We start from the raw sequence: 26,135 nt of genomic DNA, 5'->3' as shown, positions 1-26,135 counted from the left end.
CCATCACCTTCGTGAACACCTGAGGGGCACTGTTAAAGCCGAAGGGGAGCTCAGAAATATGGAAAATCTCTTTCCTTACCTGTGGGACTGTAGGATGAGAATACAAAAATAGGCATCCTGCAGGTCCACCATAACCATCCAGTCTTCGGAAGCCCGTGGAAAAGAACTTGGGCAAATGCGTGCATCCTGAAATGGTCCTTTTTCAGGAAGAAATTGAGAGGCCAAAGGTTTAAAATCGGACAGAGGCCTCTGTCCTTAGGTGGCATAAACAAAACAAAAACAAAACACACAAAATGGACAAATGGTCCTCTGACTGCTGGAAGGTGCAACAGGTCTAAAAGGAACGTTAGGGTAAGCGTAGCAGGGCTATTTTGAGCATACACCAGTTGGATGTAATGCTCTGCCACCTGTGGAGGTAATACTTTATCCTGCCTCAAAAAGTATGCTCATGCGCCTACGAGCGCAAGATAAAATGGTTTTTCTTGCATAGCATTGGGAAGGAACAGAGCACTGCCCAGGAGCGGCTGTATATTGGTCAGCCAGATCCCCGTCCCTGGACCCGAAAGAACTGAGGGGCTCTGTTGCTGTGGAGAAGGAACTTGCATTGCAAATCATCGGCCTCTGCGGCCCTTAGGAAACTACATAGGCTCCGCCTACACAAAATGATTCTTTTTAAAATTTTGTTGACCTCCTTCCGAGCCTTAAATAACATCGGTCCCAAGTATCTTATAAAAAGATTCTCCCACTACTGTCCCACTAGAGTTCTGAGATCAGCAGGCTGTAATTTAGCCAATATCCCCGCCTTTCATCTTAAGACTAAAGGGGGGAAAACCCTCAGTGTCCTGGCTTCTAAGGCATGAAATGGGATGCCAAAGGAGCTAAGGCTACTTGACCGGGAAGCCTCTTTCCGTAACCAACTTAAAACTTGGCTTTTTAATTTGTCAGACGCCTATGTACTAGCGGCCATATAGGTCTCACTTCTATTGTCTCCCCCGTATCTTAGCGCCAGGATGCTCCTTTCGGAGCGACAGTTTGCGCTCTATAAGTTCCAAGATAACATTAACTTTGCCCCAAGCCCCTTTCTATGCCTAAAGAGGGGCTAAGCTGTTGCCCATACTGCTGCATGTCCGCAGAAGAGTAGAGAGTGCGCGCTGTAGCCCCGATTTCCTTGAAGTGCTTCAAGGCAGTCTGCCTTATCTCAGAAAAGACGGGTGCCACTAAATAGCGTGTCCATCAGTGATGCCTGAATGTCACTCAAGAAGCCGTTCATCTCTTCAATGAGTGGCACAGAAAGCCCACGCTGGTACTGACTGCCATGCCCAAGCAGTCAGTGGTGTGCAGCCCAGAGCAGATGATGTACTTTTCTGCGTCCTGACCATCTTGGATAATCCGTGCAAGGTTGGGAGAAAATGTGGCATTACAGTCAGAACTGCTGCCTTTAGAACTCGGGAACCCGGTGTCAACACAACATCCTGTGATTCTGGGCAAATCATTTAATTCCCCCTGCCTTAAAATAAATAAATTAACTTGTGTAACGTAAATGGTGCTATGTAAGTGCTCCAATGCCCTTGGGCAGAGCTTGAAGTGTATAAAAATGTAAACAAAGTAATAATATAGAGTTCTTCAGGGTCTGTCGGCAAGATCTCACTGACCATATCCCAAAACGCATGGGAGCATCATCCAAGGAGGCTTCTGGCCTTTACGGAGCACAGAGCGAGACTAGCTGAGGAGTATAACCTCTTCCCAAATGCCTCCATATGTTTTATCTCTCATAAGGAGGCATTGTAGGGAATGAGTTAGAGAAGAGCCTACTCTTAGGCACTTGGACCGCCAAGCTTTCAGGTTGGTGGACAAGAGCCAGATTTGGCCCAGGTACCATCAGTGTGTCTGTCAGGGCTTCATTAAAAGGGAGACGTGGTTCTGTGGCAACCTGCCCTTGCAGTAGGAATTTTGTCAGGACATTAGTCTTTACTTTTACGGACGGAAGTTGCAGGTAAAAAACTTCAGCAGGCTGTCTGATCACCACAGCAAAAGAAGGCGGTTCCTCTGTGGAGAGGCTAGGGGGAGAATTCAACCCAGGATCAGGAGCAGAGTTAACCCATTAGTGTCCTGAAGGTCCATGAAAAGATTGTCATCCTCATAAATGGGGAATGTTAAATTCCTTTCATCTTCATCACTATATAGAGTGTGTTCAGAATCTGAAGCAAAAGGAAAAAGGTGCATTCAATGCAAAGTCAGAGTTCTATCAGAATCAGGTAGGACTGGCTGAGTCAAAGGTTGTGGAGTGCAAGACTTTCAGCTGTGTCATGCTGGGTTCACTTGATGTGCCCCTCCAGGTCACATGACAGGTCCATGACCTCACATATTCAGGTACAGGCCTATGCCTCTCTGCACACACGCAGATTATTGTGACAATATGGATAAATTTAGAAGTCAGTATACCAGATTAGCATACAGCTGGGCAGTCAGGGCAGACAAACCTGCCCATATAACACGCAGAGGACATTTCCGTCCCAACACTTGAACAATGGCATCATGGAGCCAAGGACTGTATATGCCTGCTTATGTTCATCATTAGCTCCACCAAAACAGAGCAATATTACAAGAAAAAACAATAGCAAGGAGCCTTATGGGTTCAACCCAATAAAGAGCTTCCAGCACTTTTACCACACCACTAGCATCTCCCTACTCTTTAACTGGGCATTTGGAAGGTTCCTTCTAAAATCATGCTTTAAGAAAAACATTTAAGACTGCAGCATGGCCATTGATGAGGGCTGAGAGCAGTATCACAGCATATCAGAGACGATTCCGAGAGATACACAGTAATGGTAAGATTCAGAACTGGTACATGGTTCAAATTAAGTCATACTTCATTAAACAAGAGATAGAGTTCAGTGTCAGAAATTAACAGGCAGAGAATCAATACGTGGGTAAAGCACAACCAGAAAAAATGACACAGAATTATTTTATCTACGCATTAAGCATTTAACTATACCCTAACTATGCTTTAACTTACCTTCACTATTAGCTAGTCATTTCTTGGAGCTGTATATGCTATTCTCTACATGTTGTTTCCTACAAGTACTGTACAAGACCCGGTTTATCCAAAATTACTGAATTCGAAACTTGATTAATAAGGAGAGCTTCCATTCAGTTCTCAAAATTGTGGTAGCAAGTTTCAAGGTAGCTTTGGCATTACTAAGTCTTTCTTGACACCCCAGTTTCAGAGCCCCCAGAAGTCCTAAGACATGAATGTGAAAGTCCTGCAGGGATATTGGCAAGGAATGACCCTTCGATGACCCCGCCCCCAACCACCCAGAATGCCACCCCCACCCCTCGGGTGGCAACTCCGACAATAACTCATTGTTCAGACAGTACTTTTCTTATAAAAAGGAAAAGTACTTTACCCCTCCACACACTCACCTAAATACTGCACAATTAAAAATACCAACATATAGGCAGTTGGAAATATGTTTGGTGACACAATCAGAACTGTTTACACCCCCAGCAAGCCCTTAACCAGTAATCACAATCTCCCCCACATATACATGAAACAATATAAGGGGGCATCATTATCAATAAGGCCTGCCTACTGGCTTTTTCAGTGTCTCATCACATTAGTAAAAGCAGAAATGTGTCATAATCAACCATTGTAACGTCACTGAAATCTAGGGGGGATACTACCAACATTCAGTGTTATTCACTGTAAAATTAACAACCTGAATTGTCAATCATCACCATTGTTAATAAAAAGTAATTTAGTAATGTGTACCAGAATCCAATTTCTACATTTACACTGCTGCCATTGCACCTTGAGGTCCCACCAAGAGGCTCCCCACACTCCACAGCCTATGTGCAAAAGCTCTATCTCCAGGAATGCTTAAACCATGGAAAGCCTCGCACGGGGTCAGGGATTTAATCCCCTGGGAGACTTAGGGCGGCATGGTCGACACCATCAAGGGGGGGGGGGGGGGGGGGTGGGAGGTGCCTCCTGGGGGGAGTGCATGCTCCTAGAAGCCCCACAAACAGTTGCACTTTTCTGTTTGTTGGTGGTGCCCCTGCCTTTCTTGGGGCATTACAAAAAGAGCTTTGTCGCAAAGAGCTTTGTCGCAAATAATGAGCCGCAAAGGGCTGTGTGAGGATTGTGGTATTTTACATGGTATGGTGATGCCACCTTACAGTGTAATACACTCGCGAAACAATCAGGGGTCCAGTCAGGCTTGTTTGTAAAACCTTTAGCTAAACCCTGGGTAGCTGTGGCTTTGAGTAGCAAGGTTTAAACAAAGGAACTAGTGTAAAGCATTTAGAAACATTAAACAACAAAATAAGTAAGTCAAACAACACGGAAGAAATCTAACACTAATGTTTAAAAATAGATTCTATTTTAATGAATTTTTTGACACCAAGTTGAGCATAATCCACCTGAGGGGTCCAAATATCTAGGATTTCAAGTAAAACAAAGTTCAATTTTTTTGTCCAAGGAAGTGATTTGAAGAATGTGACTGCTAACTTGCCAAAGTGGGCTTCTTCAGCTTCGATGGATGTGTTGCTGGTACTTAGGGGGAAATGGGGGTGGGGCAGGACTGACCCTTTGAGTCACTCCTGTGGTCTGGGGCTCGGGGTGACATTTCCACGAGCCACAGTTACAATCCTCTCTTTGCTAGCTCAAGGTGCAGCAGGTGCAGTCCAGCAGATGGTGCAGCCTCTCTTGCCAGGCCCAGTGGTCAGCCCTTCGTTCATTTCTCCATTTCCGTTGTGATCTAAGGTTAAGACTACTAGGGGTGCCATATTCATGCCTAGAAAAAGCCCTGGGAGGATGATGTGGTCACTAGCTAATTAGCTACCACGATCCCTCCTGCTCTGAGACGACGTCAGTCTATGAATGGCATCTAGCAACCCAGAGTGCACTATTCTTCCCTTGCTCAAGATGTCTGCATCCTTCCTTGGATGTTAGGATCTTGGAGCCAACCCTAAAAGTGTGGCTACCTGTGGGCTACATGCCCATAAGAAAATCAGTTTGGGCACTGGTCTCCCCTCTGTGTATCCACTGCCAGCCTGTATACCTGAACAAAGGGGTAGCCCTTCAGGCGTGATCTTCCTTTGCTCACCAAAGGCAGCTTCACCTTTGAAGCCCGTCTTTTGAGCCAACACACTGAGTGGCTTCCTGCAAGGGGGAGGTGACACCTCTCTGTAGCAGGTTACTATTGGTTACAGAGGCATAGATATCAAACTGAATGTGGGTCAATGTGAGGGTATGGCACTATGGACAAAAACAAAACTGAGTGTGTTCCATCAGCAGCTCATTCTATGAAAATTCTGTTGAAGTACAACCATAAGCCATGGAAGCGAGTCGAAGAATCTGACATGCAAATATGTTGTTTGCTCGAAACCCAAGAGTAATACGCGATCAAGACAATACCGACGATTTGAAAGATCCACTCGCGAACTGAAGGGAGCTAGAAAAGATCTCAAAACCGGAGCACAAGAGATTACATTAGAACCCGTTGGCAGAAAAACACAATCTAACAATGGAGTCGATGCCCATGCAAAGTATCCCCAACAGGAGGAGTCACACAACCTTGTGACTCGAACCTCTTCGAAAAAAAACAACTTGTAATCACCCGAGCCCAACACTAGATGGAGGATTTAAGAACAAAATGCTTATCTACACTACACGTCTCGAACAGAGGCATTCCCTTAAATGATGGTGCAGCCAGCTGAGTCGTCTGAGCGCATGTTTAACTAACAGCTTTGGTGCACGTGTTTTTCATTGTGCTACGAGGCCTTGTGCTGCGTTAACATTATAGTTACGGGCATCCAAAGTCCCACTCTGGCCACACATGCCTTTTTTGTTAGGGCAGCGCAGCCAGCCCACTCTGTGCTACCCAGCTCGCGCCTTCTCACCGCCTGCGATTTGGTTCCCACTGGTGGAAAGAACAAGCAATCTCTGCTCTCCCTCCCACGATCAGTGTAAACTCAGGGGACAATGTGCTGGTTGCCTCCTGCTTCTCTCCTGACATGGGCAGCAGACACCCAGTGATGCTTCGGGGTCTTGGACCTCCCCAGGAGCTACCTATTGATGGAGCACGGAGCTGCTCATCTGTCTTACATATTATTACTGGACGATTTGCATCCCCCCCCCCAGACATTTGTCATAGCGCCAGGTCCTAGGGAATAGAGGCCCAGGGCATGTAGTCCCTGCAGTGTAGGTCCCCTCCCCATTAAAAATAAATAAATAAATCACTGAAAAAGGCTGTTCCCCACCCCCTAGGACCTGGCCCACACGGGGGTATTTATAACATGCATTAGGGCTCCCATCACCAGACCAGTCCTCCTCTGAGGCTCCTGATGCTTTCTCCTGTTTGGAGGGGGGACTGGAGGGCATCTTCTACAGTCCCTCCACAGCCAATAAGCAGAAAAGCCTCCAGGCTGCACGCCCCAGTTCTCACAGCCTCCTTGCTACGTGCAGGGCATCTGTCTCTCACTGGTGTTAGAGGTATGTCTATAGAAGTCCCTGGGAAACCCTCCAGGGTTTCACCGCAGGTCCATTCTCCCTACTGTCCCTCAGGCAGCATAAGGGGGCCAGGGTCACTGGCCCCAGAGAGACCCATCCCAGTCCTGGGTGCCAGCTGAAGTTTCAGAGTCCCAAAGTCCATCCTCGCAGAGGTTCAGGGTCTTCTTCTAACTGAGCATTATTCTGACATCACAGTTCCAGGTCCAGTGTCTTCTCAAATGTTGTTTCCTTGTGCAGAGGTGTTGAGATGACATGGAAGTTGTGTAAGGTAGGCACCTCTTCCCTCTTCGAGGGTGCAATATCATCACTCCCTCCCTTCCCCAACCCTTGTGCCCAGCATTCTGGGAAATTTAGACATGGAGACTTCAAGTGGCCAATGAAAAGTCCTTCCTTGGGCACCTCAGCCCACCAACTGATATAGCTGCACAATTCCTCATTTCTGTGGGCTTGGGCTTGTCTAGGCCAGGTGCAATGTGAAGAGTTAATTGCCAAGAACTGCTAATGCCCCTATTGTGTAGGAGGCATTTGATCCTCCTGGTGGCCAACAGAGTAGCTTGGCTCAGAAGGGGCGACAAAGGCCTGGAATCGGATTATGGCTGAGAAAGGGAAATATGACAATTCTCAAAGTGCCCTAAAGAGTAGTTATTACAAAAGTGGCCCTGGATCTGCACTCGGCGGGCATGCTTTCAGGACCAGTATCTTTAGGCTCTCTAGGCTTAAATATGGTGAAACTATGCAGTGGCACAGATTTCACCCGTAAGTCATAAAGGAGCGAGCACACAGCCTCTCAGTAAGCACTACAGACCTACACTGTGAATTTCCACTCACATTATTAGGCCTACAACAGGTCAGCACCAATCCCTGAAGGGTTCTTTCTGGGAGAGGCTACCTGTGTGCAGATATCGGGGCTGAGCTAGACAGTCCCACATGCTCAGCCTACAAGCATGTGCACACTCGTGTGGTCACATATTCACATGTAACCAGCCTAGAGTCTAATCTTAAAATGCAGACACTGGCGGTTAGCACACTCAGTCCATCTTCACAGATTTCACTGAGTGAGACCCAAGTAGTGAGACTCAGTCACAGTAAAACTAAAATAAACAGGTACTCAAAAAGCAACAAAAAAAACCAGGAGATTAAATGGGCAGAACACATTTTCTATAATCTGTTTTCATGACATCTGTAACCTCTTCGATGCTCATGATGGCTCCCGGCCGTCATGAGTCACGGTGGGCATGTGCTGATGACGGCCGGGAGCCATCATGACCACGCCCGCGATTGGAATGTTCAGCACTGCGGCGGAATTCGCGCCGCAGTGATGAGGTTAAACATCTTTAGCATTTTCCTGCTTCTTTATCATATTAAACGGACACAATGGCCTTGGCTTGTCAGCACAATGAATAACCAAAATATTTGATTACATCAATAAATACCAAACATAGCCAAATGCTTCCATTTTGCCCACTCAAAAAAAATACTTTCAATAGGTGAATGATAGGAACAGAGAAATGAGTCAGTGCAAACAAGCAAATTATACAGCCCAGAGGTTAAAGCTGATATTGTACCAATTTGGTCTTGAAAATCCGTCCACATGAACCTAGCATACCTCCAATATTCTTTAACATCAGGTATGCAACAGCACTTTTCACCAACAGGATAGCACTAAACGTTGTTGATCTATTTACATCTTTTTCAAATAGGGAATGCTAGGCTGATTCCTTAAACCCTCAAATGGACCATACAGATGAAGTCAAAACCCTTAACAGCACCATAGGCATCTCTCTGCATAGTGATGCTTGTCTAGAAAACACATCAGCCGAACATGACTGACAACTGACCATTCAGCTAAACTCAGTATACCCATGCATCCTATACGATACTCCAAAGAACTGTACTTAGCTTAAATTGAAGTTTCTTTCACATTAATCAAAACAAACATTAATAAACATTTAATAACTTCCAAACCAAGTGCAAATAGGCACCAAACAACATACACAGATGATCAAGGAAATTCCCAGAAATACATCAAAGGGATTCCATAGTGTGCTTCTGTGCCATACTAATGGTAGAAGTGGTAGTACGAACATTTTGAAATAATAAAATATATTAACTCATTAGAACTTCCTTTTGCCACGTTAGGAGGGTTGCTGTTCATTTGGACTTTGCCGTTTGTTTGGCCTGTCTGGCCACTCGGCCACCTCTCGCGGCCCCCACTTTGCGAGAGCCGCTCGCGGGTCAATGAACTCTGTTGGACCGTGGACCACCTTGGAACCACCTGCTCGACTGACGGACAGAGGCGGGACTGCGAGGACCAGCCTGCCCAGCGGCGCTGATCGGCCGCAGCTGGTCCTCTTCCCGCTCCCTCCTGCATTAAAGATCTTCCAGCGAGTGCACCAAGTGGGAACTTCCTTTTGCCATGTTAGGAGGGTTGCTGTTCATTTGGACTTCGCCGTTTGTTTGGCCTGTCCGGCCACTCTGCCACCTCTCGCGGCCCCCGCTTTGCGGGAGCCGCTCGCGGGTCACTGAACTCTGTTGCTGTGACCTAGCTGGGACCCAGAGGACCGTGGACCACCTTGGAACCATCTGCTCGACTGACGGACAGAGGCGGGACTGCGAGGACCAGCCTGCCCAGCGGCACTGATCGGCCGCAGCTGGTCCTCTTCCCGCCCCTTCCTGTACCTTCCGCTTAATAGGAGAATCTACAACGCGCGCGCGGGACCAAGCACGTGACCAAGCACGGGGCTAAGCCCGGGCAAAAGGTGGGCCCTCTTAGGCCCTCAGAGGCCTGAGGAGACTGGACTGGGCCACAGACTTTGGTTTTGCAGAGAAGGACCGTATGCATCGATTGTGAGTTTATATCTTAATACTTGGTGTGGGTAAAGAGCACTGGCTTTTTAAAAAAATGTTTAGGGCCGTACCGCTACAACAACGCTTAGACCGTGTGTAACATTAAGGTAATCTGATGTCTAAAGGCAAAAGTGATAAAATTGCTTCTGGGCTGGGTACCATGGATAATTACCTGATCAAGAAGATTAATCAGATTAATAACGATAGAAGGGCTTCCCTAGGCCAGGGGAGCCCTAGAATGATACAGGAAGAGGCGTCCCTCTTAGTGGCGGATACACTCATGCCCAATAATCCTCCTATTGGTCTAAGGAAAGTTGTGACGGCTATTGCCCAGGTGCATGCTGAGAGGCATGAAGATCGGCCAGATATCTCTATTGAGGGAATAGAGCATGCCCCGTCACCCCTAAGATCGGTTAGAAAATATAAAAAAGCACATCTGAGACGAAGGGGGAAGTATTACCAAAAAAGAGCAGACACAGCTAATCTCAAAAGGGGCCTTTCTCTGGATCGAACGACTGGAAAATGATCCTCCCTGGGACAAATAGGGACTGCGCCATCGCCAAACACCACAACAGAACATACTGGGTTAGTAATTACTGGAGATACAGAGGATAAAGGAGAAGTGTTGGAAAATCTTAGCACTGATGTCTCTCTGCTGAGTACGCCTATCAGTACCCGTGTGTCTTTGCTGAGTTTGTATAATAGCAATGATGATGAAGGGCTATCAAATACCCTAGATTCTCTATTGCATCTCCTTCCAATACAAATTATATGTCACCACCCAAGGTCAAAATTAAAAAAGGGGGGGGGGGGGTGGGGGGTTGTCCTTTAAAGAATCGGCATGCCAAGTTACAAAAGAGGAGCTCAACTCCAACATTGTTGGATGTGGTCGATTCTTTGACTCCTCCCACGGTCCCCTTAATGACAACCCACTGCTCTATCAGTGAGGGCGGCCTGTTGGAAAAAATTTAACTTTTGGTAAAATCATTAATGCAGCCTCTTTTAGAAAAAACTAGTATGATTAATACGCACCTAGATTTGATTGATAAAAAGGTACAAAAAAAATACACTTTTATTATCGGATCTGGCGAAGGGGTTGGTTAACATAAACCCCAGAGTAATACCTGTAAAAACGATGTCAGCAACAAAACAAGCCCCACTATGTCCCACTCCCTCTATAATACCTAATCAGGTTGGAAAAAAGCCAACTTGTCCTTCTCTGAAAAAAGTACAGACACCCCCTTTGCTAAAGAAGAAGCCTGCTTCTAAAATTCAACTCCCAAGTAAAGTAGGCGATCAAAGGGGGGATAACTTGATTTTAGAAGAAAGGGCAGAACCCCAGGAAAATAAGGCTATTAAGGATAATGGGACAGGGAATTTGCATAATACAAACTGGCAAACACATAGAATAGTAGATTTACCGCCAGAAGCTGCTCCTTATGCGATTGTCATGGCGGGTGTCCCTGAGTTTTCTTTAGGCATTAGGGAAGATCACCGAGCCTTAAAAAACAAAGTCACCTACTGGCTACGTAACAATAGACCTTTGCCTGCCCACATAAATGGGGAAATTTTAAATGTTAGGCGTTCAATTTGGGTGGGCTCACGACCTAAGGACAAGAAAGGGGATGTAATCATCGTAAACTTTAAAGATCATAGAGCTGTTAGGCATATTGGGGATTGGTATGATCCAAGTAGTAGTGATTCCATTTCTACTCACTACCTTAGCTACTTCTATCCATACTTTCCAGTCCAACACTCTAAAAATTGGGATGCAGAAAGGCAGTCTGCAAACAGGTTTGGCTTTAACCATCATGGATATAGTCAGACTCCTTTTTCCCAACCACAGAGATCATCCAATTTCCATCCTAGGCAGTTTTATCCACCAACCCCAGGTCCCAATTTTGGAAATAATTACTTCTGGGACAATAGAGGTATAGTTTTACCTGCTTATAATATACCAACCCACAAACGGTTTGACGCTTTCTCAGGCCTTGAACATGTTGACTGACACAAGAAGGATACTCGCCATATTAAAACATTAGGACTAGGGGAGTACACTGAGGAACTCTAGGGGAGTACACTGAGGAACTCAAGGGGAATGCAAAAGATCAGAAGCTATGGGAGGGTAATGAGGATATCATTCAAGCAGAAAGTGTCCCAATAGTGACTCATGGTGATATTGAAGGGGATTGTTGCAAGACCTTGAGTAACCTTGATATAAAAGAGGGGGGTAACTGTGGAGGAGTTAGTTCCCCGTTACATGTAAAGATTCTGGGTAATGCCTCCTTGGGTGATTTTGTAGTAAAGGAGAATAGGAAATCCTGTTCACTTCTATTTTGGAATGTGGCAGGATTAAGGCAGAAAATCAAAAATCCATCCTGGGAAACTGTCGTAAATGGTTGCGATATCTTGGCCCTCCAAGAAACCTGGTCTATTGATCCAGTGTATATAAACGGCTATAGAAGCTTCTTCACTCCGGCCGTGGGGGGTCAATATGGGAGAGCAAAGGGAGGCCTAATTACGTTCCTCTCAAACGCTCAAGTACGAGCAGGTTTGTTTTACGCCAAAATCTAGATATTATCAAGTAATAACCTTAAGCACCAAGAAGAGAATTAATGTTGTTGTAATAAACTTTTATAAAAATATCCTGAAAAATGAAATTCCTAGCACTTTAAAAATGCTGAGGGAGGATATACAACATGAAATAGATAAAAATGACAGGGAATTAATAATTTTATGGGGGGGGGGGGGATTTTAATTGTCCACTCTGTACAAAGGGCAAACAGGGTATCTGTGACCTAATGTTAGAGCAGGAGATTAATCGAACACATTTTGACCACTTCTTGACCGGGGATTTACTAAATGAAATATTGTTTATGTACGACCTGGGATATGCAAATGAAACAGCCCAAAAACCTACTCCATTTGGGCCCACATTTATTGGTAGAGGAGCATCAACCACTATTGACTTCATAATTTCCTCAAATAGTTACAGCCATAAGATTAATAGCATAAAGATTATGGAGTTACCATTAAATGACCATCTGCCCCAAATAATGGAGGTTGAAACCCCATTTTTTGAACAGCATGAAGATGTGTTCTCCCTATGTACAGTCTCCGATATGGTCCTTGGGAGACAGAATGGGTATACTCTAAAATGGGGTAAGGTCGTCCCAGAAATGTTCCTAGGCAAACTGTTGAATGTCTGCTCGGATAGCTTCGCGATTTGCCTGGGAGAGAAGTCTAATAGTGAGCAGATAATAGAGCACTTTAATATAATCGCCTTCACAATTAAAAATAGTTTGCGGGTGGAGGTAAAGAATTGGGCAAAGGGTAATAAAAGTTGGTTTGATAACGCATGTACAAGGGCATTGACTGATTTGAAACAAGCTATTCATAGGACACCCCGAGACCCGTTAGAAATAAGAGGTTTTAGGAAAATATATAATGAGGCTTTAAAAAATAGAAAAAATGCCATAAAAATGGAGGCCCTAGAAGCCTTATGCAAAGCATCACAGTCCAAGGATGCATCCGCATTTTGGAGGGCCGTAAATACCCCTTTCCTCTATGACAATCCCAAGGCGCGTTTGGAGATAGCAATTACTGAGGACTGGGTGGAGCATTTTTCAAACCTTTATAGGTCCCAAGATGAAAGCCATATTATAGATCCTATTACAATGGGTAATAGAGGAGTAGGGGCTGAAAAACAGGTGATAACTCTGGAGGAAGTTACGATGGTTTTGAAAGCAACGAAGGGCGGCAAGGCCGCAGGTCCTGATGGGATCCCAGCAGACCTGTATAAAGCAAATACTGAGATCTGGGGCCCCATGCTGGTACAACTTTTTAATGCAGCACTAGCAAGGGGTTTAAATCCGTCTTGGTTTACCTCGGTCATTGTGCCTATATATAAGAAGGGAGATAGACAAAATTGCGCATGTTACAGACCAATCTCCCTTCTAGACTCATCTATAAAAATCCTTGGGAGAATCATCTTGGCAAGACTTCAAAGCTGGGCTCAGGAGAATGAGATCATGAGTGACCTACAGTATGGATTTCAGAAGGGCATTGGAACTGTTGAACAAGGTTTAAACTTAATGATCGTTCAACAAAAGTATACTAAGGTAAAAGGTGAACGTCTGTACCTTACGTTTGTCGACCTTACGTCGGCGTTCGATTGTGTGCCACATGTTAAATTATGGGCAATTTTGAAAGGGCTGGGCGTGGAAGATTCCATCATATGCTTTCTGAGAGAACTATACTCAGGAGCCACAGCATCAGTCCGTTATGGTAGGGGGGTGAATGTACCAGAAAATTCGGTGTGGTACGCGGAGTACGCCAGGGTGCGTCCTGGCCCCATTCTTATTTCTGGTTTACATAAATGGACTTGAGCATCATCTGCTGCAGGAGTGCAGGGATATGCCCAGGGTTGGTAAGAGATCTATCCCTGCACTCTTGTATGCGGATGATGCAGTCCTAATGGCACGTACTCCCTTGGCCCTACAAAATTTGATCATTTCATTAGAGAAGTTCATGTCGAGTCTAGATTTAAAAATCAACTGTAGTAAAACCTTCTCCATGAACTGTGGCACAAGACCCGGAAAGCAGATGAAAAGAATGTTCATAAATAATGTTCCTTTGGAAAACACCTCTACTTTCCCGTACCTTGGTATTTTGTTCCATAAATCTGGGGTTTGGATAAGTGCTGTAAAGGCCAGAACTCTTTTGTTCTCAAAAACAATAATGGCCTTAAAGAATTTTATAAAGAAGTTGGGCAAAAAAACAATAAGAGAAATCTTAACTATATATAATGCCACGTGTACATCGGTAGCATTGTATGGCTCGGGTCTTTGGGGGTATTCGAACGTAGAATCAATTCTAATAGCCGAAAATAAGTTTATGAGGGATGTCCTAATAGTACCACAAAGTGTGGTGACCTACATCTGCCATACTGAACTTGGACTACCTCATATTTCAGACATAATTAGAACACAACCCATCCTCTTGTGGCATAGGGTATGGACAACAAATGAGTGTGTCATGAACCGGGCTATTTTACAGGATGTATTAAAACTGGAAAATGTGGGTAGATTTGATTGGCTAGATTACGTAAAACGTTTTCTTATTGAAATTGGTTGCCAACAATATTATGATGACCCACTTTCAATGTGTAATATATCAAGAAAATTGTTGAAAAAACTGTGTATGGAATACCTCGAGGTAAAGAGAAGGCGAGATGAAATGAATAAAAAGACAGTTACCTCCCATCTCTTGTTATTAACTGGCGATAAAGTACAGCCATATTTAACCCTGCCGATGTCGAATTATGATCGATTTCTCTTGACCCGTTTTAGATTAAATATTGTTTTTAGACTCTTGTCCTTCCCAGAAATGAACTCATGGTTGCAAAATTTGCCTAGTTGCCCGTGTGATGATTCCTCGTCCCAATCCGACATCCATATTTTATTCTTTTGTAAATTTTATATTTTACCACGCAGGAAATTCATTATCCCATTCCTCAAAGAAATGAATTTAAATAGATGTCGCCCAGCTTTTTTAGAATTTCAGAGAATGGACACTGTTCTAACTGTTGCTGTAGTTTTAAGCTTTTTTAAACATGCTTTTAAATTACGGAAAACAATTGGTGTTGATGAAATATAATAGATTTGTCACTTTTTAAATTTCCCTGTTTAAATTGTAAATTCATGCTGCTGCTTTCATGGTTATTGTCTTTTAACCGAATAAAGTATTTTTTTGAACTTTGAACTCATATGATTGTTAAAAAAATCCTACATTCTGCCAGATTTTCCCTTTTCTATGCATGAAGAAATCTAACAGAGAATAATAAATTATTTACAGGATCAATAAAATTTTGTTTTGCGCACCCCTCAGTACTCAGTCACACATTTTCAAGAGATGTTGAAACAACAAGGTATTTACCTTTCACTTGATCATTTGAGGAAACACTGGCAGAGTACTCTGGATAAAGCTGGCCATTTAGCTTCTTCACTGCAGTTTCGAAGTCTTCATCTTTAGGAAAAAAGTAAAACTCATTGAAATCAGTAATTCATATAAACAAATGACTTCATCTTCAGATCCATTCCTAATTCCCTACTGAAGGAATACAAACAGCCAGCAACATCCTATGGATTGCATAGCTGTAGGGCTGCTCTGTGTCATTATAAGGCAATGCCAATTTTGTTTTACCTAAATTATGCATACTGGGTACAGGACTGGAAATGGCAGCTTTCCAAAGCTAATAACCATTGCTGCTGCATGACACCCTTGTTGGAGTTCCCCTGAAAGGTGTAGCTGCATCTCAGTGGCATAAAAATGATGGGATATCTTAAAATTCTGATGGATTCATTTACCAGCAGAGTCCTCATCTGGTGAAACCTGAAACCTTCATAGCTCTCCTGCGCTGGTAGGCAGCTCCTGAGTTCACCTTGATGCCTGAAAAATCATCCTTGTGACATTCGTGGAGCCAAAAAGAAGCTACTCTGGCACATCAACTTCAGTTCCCTTTTTCTCATACCCTTAAACGCAGATCTGGAGCTTAGTCTCATCGTTCTGAGAGAGTTTGTTCACAATCAATCAATCAATCAATCAGAGTACTTGTAGAGTGTGCTACTTACCAGTCAGGGTCCCAAGGCGCTGAGGGGGAGGGGGGGGGGGGGGGTGCTCCTGCTCGAAGAGCCAGGTCTTGAGGAGCCTTCTGAAGGCGAGAAGGTCTTGGGTCTACCGTTTGTGGGTAGGGAGGGTGTTCCAGGTCTAGCCGGCGAGGTAGGAGAAGGATCTGCCGCCGGAGGTCGTTCGTTGAATGTGGGGGACAGATGCGAGGGCGAGGCTGGAGGTGTGGAAGAGGAGTCTGCTGTTCAGGTAGGCTGGTCTGGCGTTGTGGAATGCTTTGTGTGCGTGGGTGAGGAGCTTGAAGGTGATCCTCTTGTCGATGGGGAGCCAGCGTAGGTCTCTCAGGTGGGGGGTGGATGTGGCTGCGGCAGGGGATGTTGACAATCAGTCGGGCGGAGGCGTTTTGGATGTGTTGTAGTCGTCGTAGGTGCTTGGCTGGGATTCCTGCGTAGAGTGCGTTGCCGTAGTCCAGTCTGCTGCTGACGAGGGCCTGTGTCACCGTTCTTCTTGTTTCGGTGGGGATCCACTTGTAGATCCTGCGGAGCATGCGGAGTGTGTTGTAGCAGGAGGAGGAGACCGCGTTGACCTGCTTCGAGAGGGAGAGGTCGAGGATGAATCCTAGATTGCGTGCATGGTCGGTGGGTGTTGGTGCTGCTCCCAGTGTGGTCGGCCACCAGGAGTTGTCCCAGGCTGAGGGGGTGGGTCCGAGGATGAGGACCTCCGTCTTGTCCGAGTTAAGCTTCAGACGGTTGCTTATTGCACCTTTGGGTTCCCTTGTTTCATCTATATAGTATGTAGCACAATCTCCTGATTGCAAGGGTTAGCACCCCTACCCTCTTCTACAAGTGGGTTCCTTCCTGTCCTTCTACATCTCCTTCCTTATTTCTTCCTGATTTTTGTCCCATAGCATGTCTGACCATACTCCCCTATACAATGAGGATTATATCAAGAAATTAACTGAAGGCCCTTCCTTACTTACTAATACTCCTGAGATTGTAACTACACCAAACATCTCGCTAGGGGATCAACTTGATAAAATTAAGAAGAAGGCGGTGAGACTACAATTAATGATTCTCCTGCTTACTGAATATCTAAGGTCTAACATCATTCCATTAGGGTTACAGGTCCGTAACATACCTGGTGTGTTTACGGATAAGGAGTAGTTTCTGTCCTGTAACTCCAGTTCTGTAGTAGGGGTATCTCTGTTATAGTCATAATCTAGTGAATAGTCCCGCCCATGTGCGTGGACCCCGCCAATCAAAAATAATCTCTTAAATTGTCAGAAAATTGCGGAACTGCAAAGACACTTAAGAGAAAATTTAAAGACAAATAATGCAGCCTATATCCACAGGCTACACTGTCCAGTACTTCAACTAGAAAGTTCCACCAAAAATCCACAAACAGCAAAGCCTGTCCAGATTTCCCTTGCTTTTACTGCAAAACCCCTCAGAAATGATAGAGAGGAGGCATGGACAGACAAGCCCCATAGGCTGCCATTATGTGGCTTGAATAGGATACTGTGCCTTTTAGAGAACCTTCCAGAACTTTCTCTCAGTATCCCAGAATGCATAGCAGGTCCAACTTACTTTCAGTTTTTTTTGAAGGCGTAATACGCCAGACCTGTCGCATTTCCTTAAATGAACATTTCTCTCTCGCTCTCTCCACCGGGGAGGCGGGAGGGCGCTTATGACTATAACAGAGATACCCCTACTACAGAACTGGAGTTACAGGACAGAAACTACTCCTTCTGTAGTAGGGGATCTCTGTGTATAGTCATAATCTAGTGAATAGAATGGCAAGCCCATCCCCACACCAAAGCGGCGGTGGAGAAAAGAAATTAACACCACTATTGTGCGAACAGATTTTGCAGCGAAGCTTGTCCAACCTGAGCGTCTGCCCTGGCAGCAGAGTCCAGGCAGTAATGCTTAGCAAAGGTATGAACCGACTTCCAAGTGGCCGCCTTGCAGATTTCTGCAATCGGAACATTACGGAGCAAGGCTGTCGTGGCAGCCTTGCCCCTGGTGGAATGAGCCTTAGGCTTACCTCCTAAGGTCTTATTAGCTTTTTAGTAACATAGCTGTATGCAGGACACAATCCACCTAGAGATAGACTGCTTAGAGGTCGCAAGACCCGTCCTGACTGATCCATAATTGATAAACAATTGGTCAGACCTACGAATATCTTTGGTCTTATCCAGATAAAATTTCAATACCCTCCTAACATCCAGGGAATGTAAAGACCTTTCCGCTGGAGACGAAGGATTCTGAAAAAACGTAGGCAAAGTTATAGTCTGGTTAACATGAAAATCAGAAATAACCTTGGGAAGAAATTTAGGGTGAGTACGCATAACAACCTTAGCAGCATGAAATACAGTATAAGGTTCTTGGCAACACAACGCCTGAATTTCACTCACCCTGCGGGCCGATGTAATGGCCACGAGGAACGCCGCCTTCCAGGACAGGTGCTGCAACGAAGCCTTATGAATAGGTTCAAAAGGCTCCTTCATCAACCTGGACAGCACCACATTCAATTCCCATGAAGGCGAAGGAAGCCTGACAGGAGGGAACACTTTCTTCAAGCCTTCCAAAAAATCATTGATCACAGGGATCTGGAAGAAGGAAGTCTGTGAAGGGCATTTCCTGTAGGCAGTCAAAGCAGCAAGATGAACCTTAATAGAGTGGACATTAAGGCCAGACTGCGCCAACTGTAGAAGATAAGGAATGATGACATCTTCCTTGCATGTCGTATGGTCATAGTTCTTGGACTTGCACCAGATACAAAACCTCTTCCACTTGTACGCATAAGAAGTCCTAGTGGAAGGTCTCTTAGACTCCTTCAGTATGTCCATACAATCTGCAGGAAGATTTAGATGGCCATATTGTACTATCTCAGGAGCCATGCTGCCAAACTCAAAGACGAGAGGTTGGGGTGCAACATCAGCCCCCCGAACTTCGTGAGGTCTGGCCTGCACGGCAGCCGCATGTGAGGAAGGAGAGACCGGTGAAGCAGGTCCGTGAACCACCACTGCTGGGCCATTCCGGGGCAATCAGTATCATCCGCGCCCTGGACTGGGACAGCTTGATGAGAACCGTTGGAATTAGGGGAATGGGTGGAAAAGCGTACAGAAAGCTGTTCGACCAGTTGATCCATAACACGTTCCCCAGCGTCCCCGGCTGGTAGTACCTGGAGGCGAAGTCTCGGCATTTGCTGTTTTCTGCGGTGGCGAACAGATCTACGTCTGGAGTTCCCCACCTTGCGAAGACTTCTCCTAGCACTTCGTCGTTTATGACCCATTTGTGGTTTTCCTGAATCAGTCTGCTCACCTGGCAGATGTGTAGCCGTTATCGTCAGTCCTCGAGCCAGAAGCCAGTGCCAGATCGCCTGCGCCTCCTGCGACAGAGTGCGTGATCTCGAGCCCCCCTGCTTGTTGAGGTAATACATCGTGGTCGTATTGTCCGTCTGTACAAGCAGAGAGTCGGTCTGGAAGGACGGATGAAAGGCCTTCAGTGCCAAGTGAACAGCTCTGAGTTCCAGGAAATTGATGTGGTACGTGGACTCCGTCGGGGACCACGTCCCTTGAATCTGTAGGTCTCCGGAATGCGCTCCCCAGCCCTGGAGAGAAGCATCCGTCACGATAGTCTGAGTGGGAATGTCCTTGTGGAAGGGAACCCCTCTGAGGAGATTCTCCGCTGAACACCACCACTTCAGAGACTAAATAGCATGCTGAGACAGTCATTTCCTGTCGTCCCAAGATCCTCTCTTCTGATCCCACTGATCCTCCAAGCACTCCTGCAGCGGTCTCATGTGCAGCCGCGCATGTGGCGTCAGGAAGATACAAGAGGCCATCGATCCCAGTAGAGAAGACACCGTCCTCACTGTCGTAGATGGAACGGACATGAGAGCCTGAGCCTTCCGAAGGAGTGATAATCGTCGCTCCTCCGAAGGAGACACGCTTGCTGACAGCGTATTGATGGAGGCTCCCAAGTACTGAATGCACTGGACCGGAGTCGGGATAGACTTGGACATGTTGATGTGCAACCCCAGCTTGTTCAATAGAACGCACGTCTTCTGGAAGTGAGCTTGCGCTTCCGTGAAGGAGGAGGCCTTGATCAACCAGTCGTCCAGGTACGGGTAGACAAACACCTTGCTCTTCCTCAGGTGTGCGGCTACCACTGCCATGCACTTCGAGAACGTCCTCGGCGCAGACTTCAGTCCGAATGGCAGTACTGTGTATTGATAGTGATTGGCGCCGACTTGGAACCGCAGGAACTTCCTGTGTTTGTGTGCAATGGGCACATGGAAGTACGCATCCTGGAGGTCTATGGCACACAGCCAGTCTCCCCGCTGTAGCTGAGGATAAATCTGATGCAACGACAGCATGCAAAATTTTTCTCTGCGAATCCATTTGTTTGCCTGTCGCAAATCCCGAATGGGCCTGAACTCGTTCCTGTCCTTTTTTCGAACCAGGAAGAACCTGGAGTACAGACCTCTTCCCCTTTGAGATAGAGGTATGTCTTCTATCGCCCTTTTCCTTAACAGGATATCGGCCTCCGCCTGGAGTTCTCGCAGTTGATACTGTGAGCCTACCGGAGGAATCGATGGAGGCGGGCTGGTGAACCGAAGACTGTATCCATTGCAAACAATATTCAGCACCCACTTGTCCCGAGTAATTTTTCTCCACTCTGCCAGAAAAGATTGAATGCTTCCCCCCACCGGAGCGGGTAACAATCGCAGGGGAAGTAAGTGCTCAGGGCCTAGACCCGGCCTGGCCTTTGGTCGCTGGTGTCAACTGATGGCCGCCTCTGCCCCTCTGGCGCTTTTGGAACGGTCTTCTGAACTGCTGCTGCTGTTGTTGCTGCTGTTGCCCAGAAGACTGGCCACGTCCTCTGCCCTGGCCACCGAACCGCCCTTGGAACGGACGGTACGCTTTCTTCGCCTCCTTGGGTTTCTCCAAACCCACCGCTGTGAGAGTTTCGGCCTCCGCCTTCATGCGGGCCATTTCATCGTCAGCGTGCTTTCCAAATAGGGTCTCACCAGAGAATGGAAGGTTGGCGACCCTTTGTTGAGCGTCCGGTTTCAGAGACGTGAGACGCAGCCATGCATGTCTCCGTTGGTTGATGCCATGGCAGAAACCATGTGCCGCCAGCAGTGAAGAGTCAGCTGCAGCGCTGATGACTTGATTTGCCACCAACATCCCTTCATTCAGCACCTCCTGAAAGTCTTCCCGCTTGTCCCGCGGTAGAAGTTCCACAAATTGTTGAAGGGATTCCCAAAGGGCTCTGTCATACCGACCCAACAAGGCGGGGGCACTAGCAGCCTTCATCGAGGTCGCTGAAGTCCCACAAACTTTCCTCCCAGATGAATCTAACCACCTAGATTCCTTATCTGGTGGAACCGTGGAGGAAGGTGTGGTGGCGTGCTGTTTGCGCGCCGCCGTCACAATCACTGAATCTGGAGGGGGTTCCATCCTCAGAAAGGCCAGGTCCGAGTCCGGAGCGCGATACTTCTTCTGTAGTCTAGAGGGTGCCACCCTAGTCACCGCTGGGGTGAGAAAAAGATCCGTGGCCGGTTCCTCCAGACCCGGCACCAGCGGCAACAGCGGTCGAGACAAATGCTTCTGGTGTAGCGTCTCGAAGATGACTGAAGTCTTAGGAGTGGGCACTGTCAAGGTAATGCCCAATTTCGCTGCACCACGTAACAGCACGTCCTGGAAGGACACCAGATCGTCAATCGGCGAAACCCTCGTATCTGGGGAATCCGACAAGGTCGGGGAGTAATCCCTGGTCCCTGACGACCTGGTCCGTGAACGAGACCTATGCCTCCTGTGGCACCGTCTGGATCTTGTTTAGGACCTATGGCGCGAACGTTCCCTCCTTCCGGAACGGGAGCGCGACCTCCCCGCACGTGGGCGCTCCACCGGCTTCCGTGGAGGCGTCTTCCGTGGCCTATCCCGGGGTTTCGGAGTCGGAGTCCCCTTAGGAGGTGTCGGAAGCAGAGGCAATGACACCGACCTCGGTGGCCTGACCGGAGGCCCCTCTGGCAAAGGCGCGGGACCATGAGGGGGAACCGGCGGCGGAGGTTGGCCTGTAGGCGGAAGTGGAGGAAGTGGAGGTAGAGGTGGAGTAACAGGTGGAGCCTCCTTCGGCAGAGGTGGAGGAGTCGTAGGTCGTGGTGGTGTATATACCACCGAGTACACCGAGCCCGGTGACTTCTTCGGGGGAGGGACCTGTGACCCAGACCCTCCAGACCGTGAGCGACGCCTCAGACGTCCTTCACCAGATCCAGCGTGACTTTTCGCGCCAGAATCCCTCCTGCGCCGCTTAGGGGAGGTTGAGCCCATCGAGGACGCTGACCTTTTCCTGCTCGACGTCGAGCGTCGTTTTTCAGGTGTGGAACGTCGATCCCTCGACTCTGGCGTCGAACGCCGTCTCCTCGACGTCGAGTGCTTCTTCCTCGACGCCGATCGTCGTCCCCTCGACGACGAACGGTCAGACCTCGACGTCGACTCTTCTTCCTCGTCGACCGTTTCCTCCTCGACGTCGAGGATCCCCTCGACGGCGATCTGGTCGACGCCGATGCTTCCTTAGTCGACGGCGATGCTTCGACTCCGATGTCGACGGAGATCTCGACGGCGGCCTACCCAGGCCTCTCGACATCGATCTTCCACGCTGTCTCGACCCGGAGCCCCGGGGAGAAGGGGAACACACTGTCGTCATCCCTCTCGACGACGTCGAAGTCGATGCAATCGACGCCGACGGAGACCGGGACCTTTTGCTGGTCTTCCTGCCTCTGGGGAGCCCCCCAGAGGCCTCAGCAGGGGCAGAGGGAGCCTTCCCAGCCTGCCCAGACCCACCTGCAGCCTGCAGTCGCCTCTCCTCTAGGCCTTGGAGCCTAATCTTCAGCCTTTCTCTCTGGGTCCTTGTAGAGAAGGTCTGGCAGATGTCACAATCCTCAGGGACATGCTCTTCAGGGAGGCAAAGAATGCAGACGTCGTGTGGATCAGACTTGGCCTTCTTCCTTACACATGCTGGGCACTTGTCGAACAAAGCAGGCATTTTAGATCCCTAAAAGCCTGAACAAACACACAGAAGTGAAAAGGAAGCACCAAGATCAAATGAGAACACTTTTAATTCAAAAAGTGAACAAAAACTCCAATAAACCCTTGAACAAGGGAGAGCTCAATGCACAGGGTCCTGTAAGCAGGAGCCGTAAGCAGGAGCCGGAAAAAAGAACTGAAAGTAAGTTGGACCTGCTATGCATTCTGGGATACTGAGAGAAAGTTCTGGAAGGTTCTCTTAAAGGCACAGTATCCTATTTAAGCCACATAATGGCAGCCTATGGGGCTTGTCTGTCCATGCCTCCTCTCTATCATTTCTGAGGGGTTTTGCAGTAAAAGCAAGGGAAATCTGGACAGGCTTTGCTGTTTGTGGATTTTTGGTGGAATTTTCTAGTTGAAGTACTGGACAGTGTAGCCTGTGGATATAGGCTGCATTATTTGTCTTTATATTTTCTCTTAAGTGTCTTTGCAGTTCCGCAATTTTCTGACAACTTAAGAGATTATTTTTGATTGCCGGGGTCCACGCACATGGGCGGGACTATTCACTAGATTATGACTATACACAGAGATCCCCGACTACAGAACCCTAAGTACACGACTGGATTCAGCTACATCAGTACTACTTGCTCGAGACATTGGATGGCTCTTGGTATTGATATAGCGTCTGAGGAACTTAAAAAACTAGAAGTTGAGATCCAAGACATAGAGAAGCAGATTTCGGATAATTCAACTGTACCTGAGTGCAAAAAACTCCTAGAAGAAATTGAAAAAAGTGTAGGAGATCTTTACAGAATTGAGCAAAATAAAAAAAACAATAAAGTAAAGAAAGATATAAAAAACTTCTCCCAGGAAAGGGCCTATCCCTATCTGGCAAAAGATTATTATACAAACAGAAGGTATAGTGGCCCCCAAAATCATAATTCAAAACCTTGGGGTCGGTACAATAAAAGACAAACATTGGTCGGCTTTTCCGATACTTCGGCTGAGTCATCTGATAGCTCAGACCGAAGTGAAACCCCCGGACCTTCCAACAGGGCTCCTTTTTTAGCCAGAGGCCAGCCAGACCCCCCAAAGAGGGGGAGAGCCAAGCAACCACAGCGGTGGCCTTATCCGCCAGGCGAACGCAATACCAGACGACAACACTACCAATGGTAGATCTAAACATCCCGCGGAGTGCTCTGTCTATTGAAAGGCCTGATAGTGTACCTTGCAATGGTATGCCCCCTCCATTGATTGCTCTATCTACTGAAACGCTTGATACTGTACCATACAACAATACACTCCCTATTTTTAATCTTACACAACATCTACTTTCTAATAGTGAGTTGTCTTTGTTAAGTAAAGGACTATCTTTTGTTCCGACCATCCGTCCGAATTACCTGGAAGTTCAAACTGAACGCCTTAGGTTTTTCGTAAATTGAGATTGCATGCCTTCTTCTTGCTAAATCCTCAACCTTTGCCAATCTCTAGTACTCCTTTTAAACCACCATCGACCTTCTCACCAACGGGCAATATGGTTCCAGCGGAACTTCTCACATTTGAGAAACTTGTCCTGAAAGACATAACCAATCTTGAAAAACGCCATTCTTTTATTCCATATAACATCTCTTTGGAAGAAAAGAAGGCACTAATGAGTTTGAAATCCAATCCAAATTTCATTATTAAACCTGCTGATAAGGGCGGTGGTATTGTTATGCATGAGTTGGATACTTATAAGAACGAAATTAAGCGCCAACTTGATAACCCTGAACACTATGTCAAACTTTCAAAAAATCCAACTAAAGACATACAGAAATTGATACCTGTGGTTTTCTCAGTAAAAAGGAGCATCTGTTTCTCAATGCCAAATCACCAAGGATCACCAAGTTATACACACTGCCGAAGGTCCATAAAAACGCCGAGCACCCACCGGGACGACCTATAGTGTCGGGTTGTGGTTCGGTGTTGGAGCCCTTAGGTTTATTTGTTAATCATTTCATTAAAGACTGTGTACCAACAACAGAATGTTACATACGTGACAGTATGCATATGATTAATATAATAGAGGAGCATTCCTTTAACCCCACATCCAGTGTACTTTGTACTCTGGATGTGGAATCATTGTATACTAATATCCCTCAAAATGACTCTATTCTTGTCATTCAGGATGTCCTTAACAAACGCCCTAGGCCCCACCAAATGCCTACTCTTTTTATCTTACAGTTACTCGAGATATGTTTGACTAAAAATTACTTTCTGTTCGATGGGCAATATTTTGGCCAGATCAAAGGAACATCTATGGGGGCAATTATTGCCCCAAACTTGGCCATTTTGTACATGGACAGTCTGGAGTGTGGACGTATTATGACGTCTATGAATCCCTTCCATAGTGGTATTACACTATGGAAGCGATACATCAACGATATTTTTATGATCTGGTCCGACTCCGAGGAGTTACTTCCATCATTCCTGCATTGGTTGAACAGCAATTGTAGTGGGTTAACTTACACGCTATCCACTAGAAATTCTAACATTCCATTCTTGGATCTTAATATACAGGAGAAAGATGGTCATCTTATTACGAGTCTATACAGGAAGACCACCGAACGGAATACCCTTTTAAGCAGCTACCAAAGTCACCATCCCGTGCCCTCAGAGATTCATTACCATATTCTCAGTTCCTTAGATTACGTAGAAATTGTTATCTGAAGGAGGACTATTTTAAGGAGTCAAAAATTCTGAGCGCCAAACTAATGGCAAGAGGTTATCCACGTAAGCTAATCTGTTCCTCCCTCAAACGGGCATGGTATTGCCCTAGGGACGTATTACTTGAGCCAAAAACTAAGAGGACACAGAACCGGCTGGTCTGTGTTACAACCTTTTCTCCTGCATCCAACTCTATCACTAAGAGTATCAATAAACATTGGTCGGTGGTTAATGCAGGGCGCCTCCAACTTGAAAAACCACGGTTTGCTTTTAAGAAGTCCAAAAACATTAAGGACCATTTGGTTCGTGCGGCATTGCCTGCCCCACAGCAGAGTGGCACTCTGGACAATATATGGGGTCTTCCCCCTTTGACCGGGCATGTTAAGTGTGGGAATTGTTCAATGT

At 46.5% G+C, this 26,135-nt stretch overlaps 1 protein-coding gene across 1 annotated transcript in view; it reads right to left on the bottom strand.

Moving 5' to 3' along the window:
* The window catches only part of LOC144773228 (E3 SUMO-protein ligase RanBP2-like), a 559,200-nt gene that overhangs the window by 147,653 nt on the left and 385,412 nt on the right, over positions 1 to 26,135 (bottom strand). Inside the window, exon 22 of the mRNA XM_078658126.1 lies at positions 15,299 to 15,388. Coding sequence (XP_078514252.1) covers positions 15,299 to 15,388 — 90 coding nt within the window. The remainder of the gene's footprint in view (positions 1 to 15,298; positions 15,389 to 26,135) is intronic.

This window comes from Lissotriton helveticus, chromosome 8, assembly GCF_964261635.1.
Source record: "Lissotriton helveticus chromosome 8, aLisHel1.1, whole genome shotgun sequence".
Classification (NCBI taxonomy): domain Eukaryota; kingdom Metazoa; phylum Chordata; class Amphibia; order Caudata; family Salamandridae; genus Lissotriton; species Lissotriton helveticus.
Note: the sequence above shows the minus strand (reverse complement) of the source record. Positions and strands in the feature narration are given on the sequence as shown.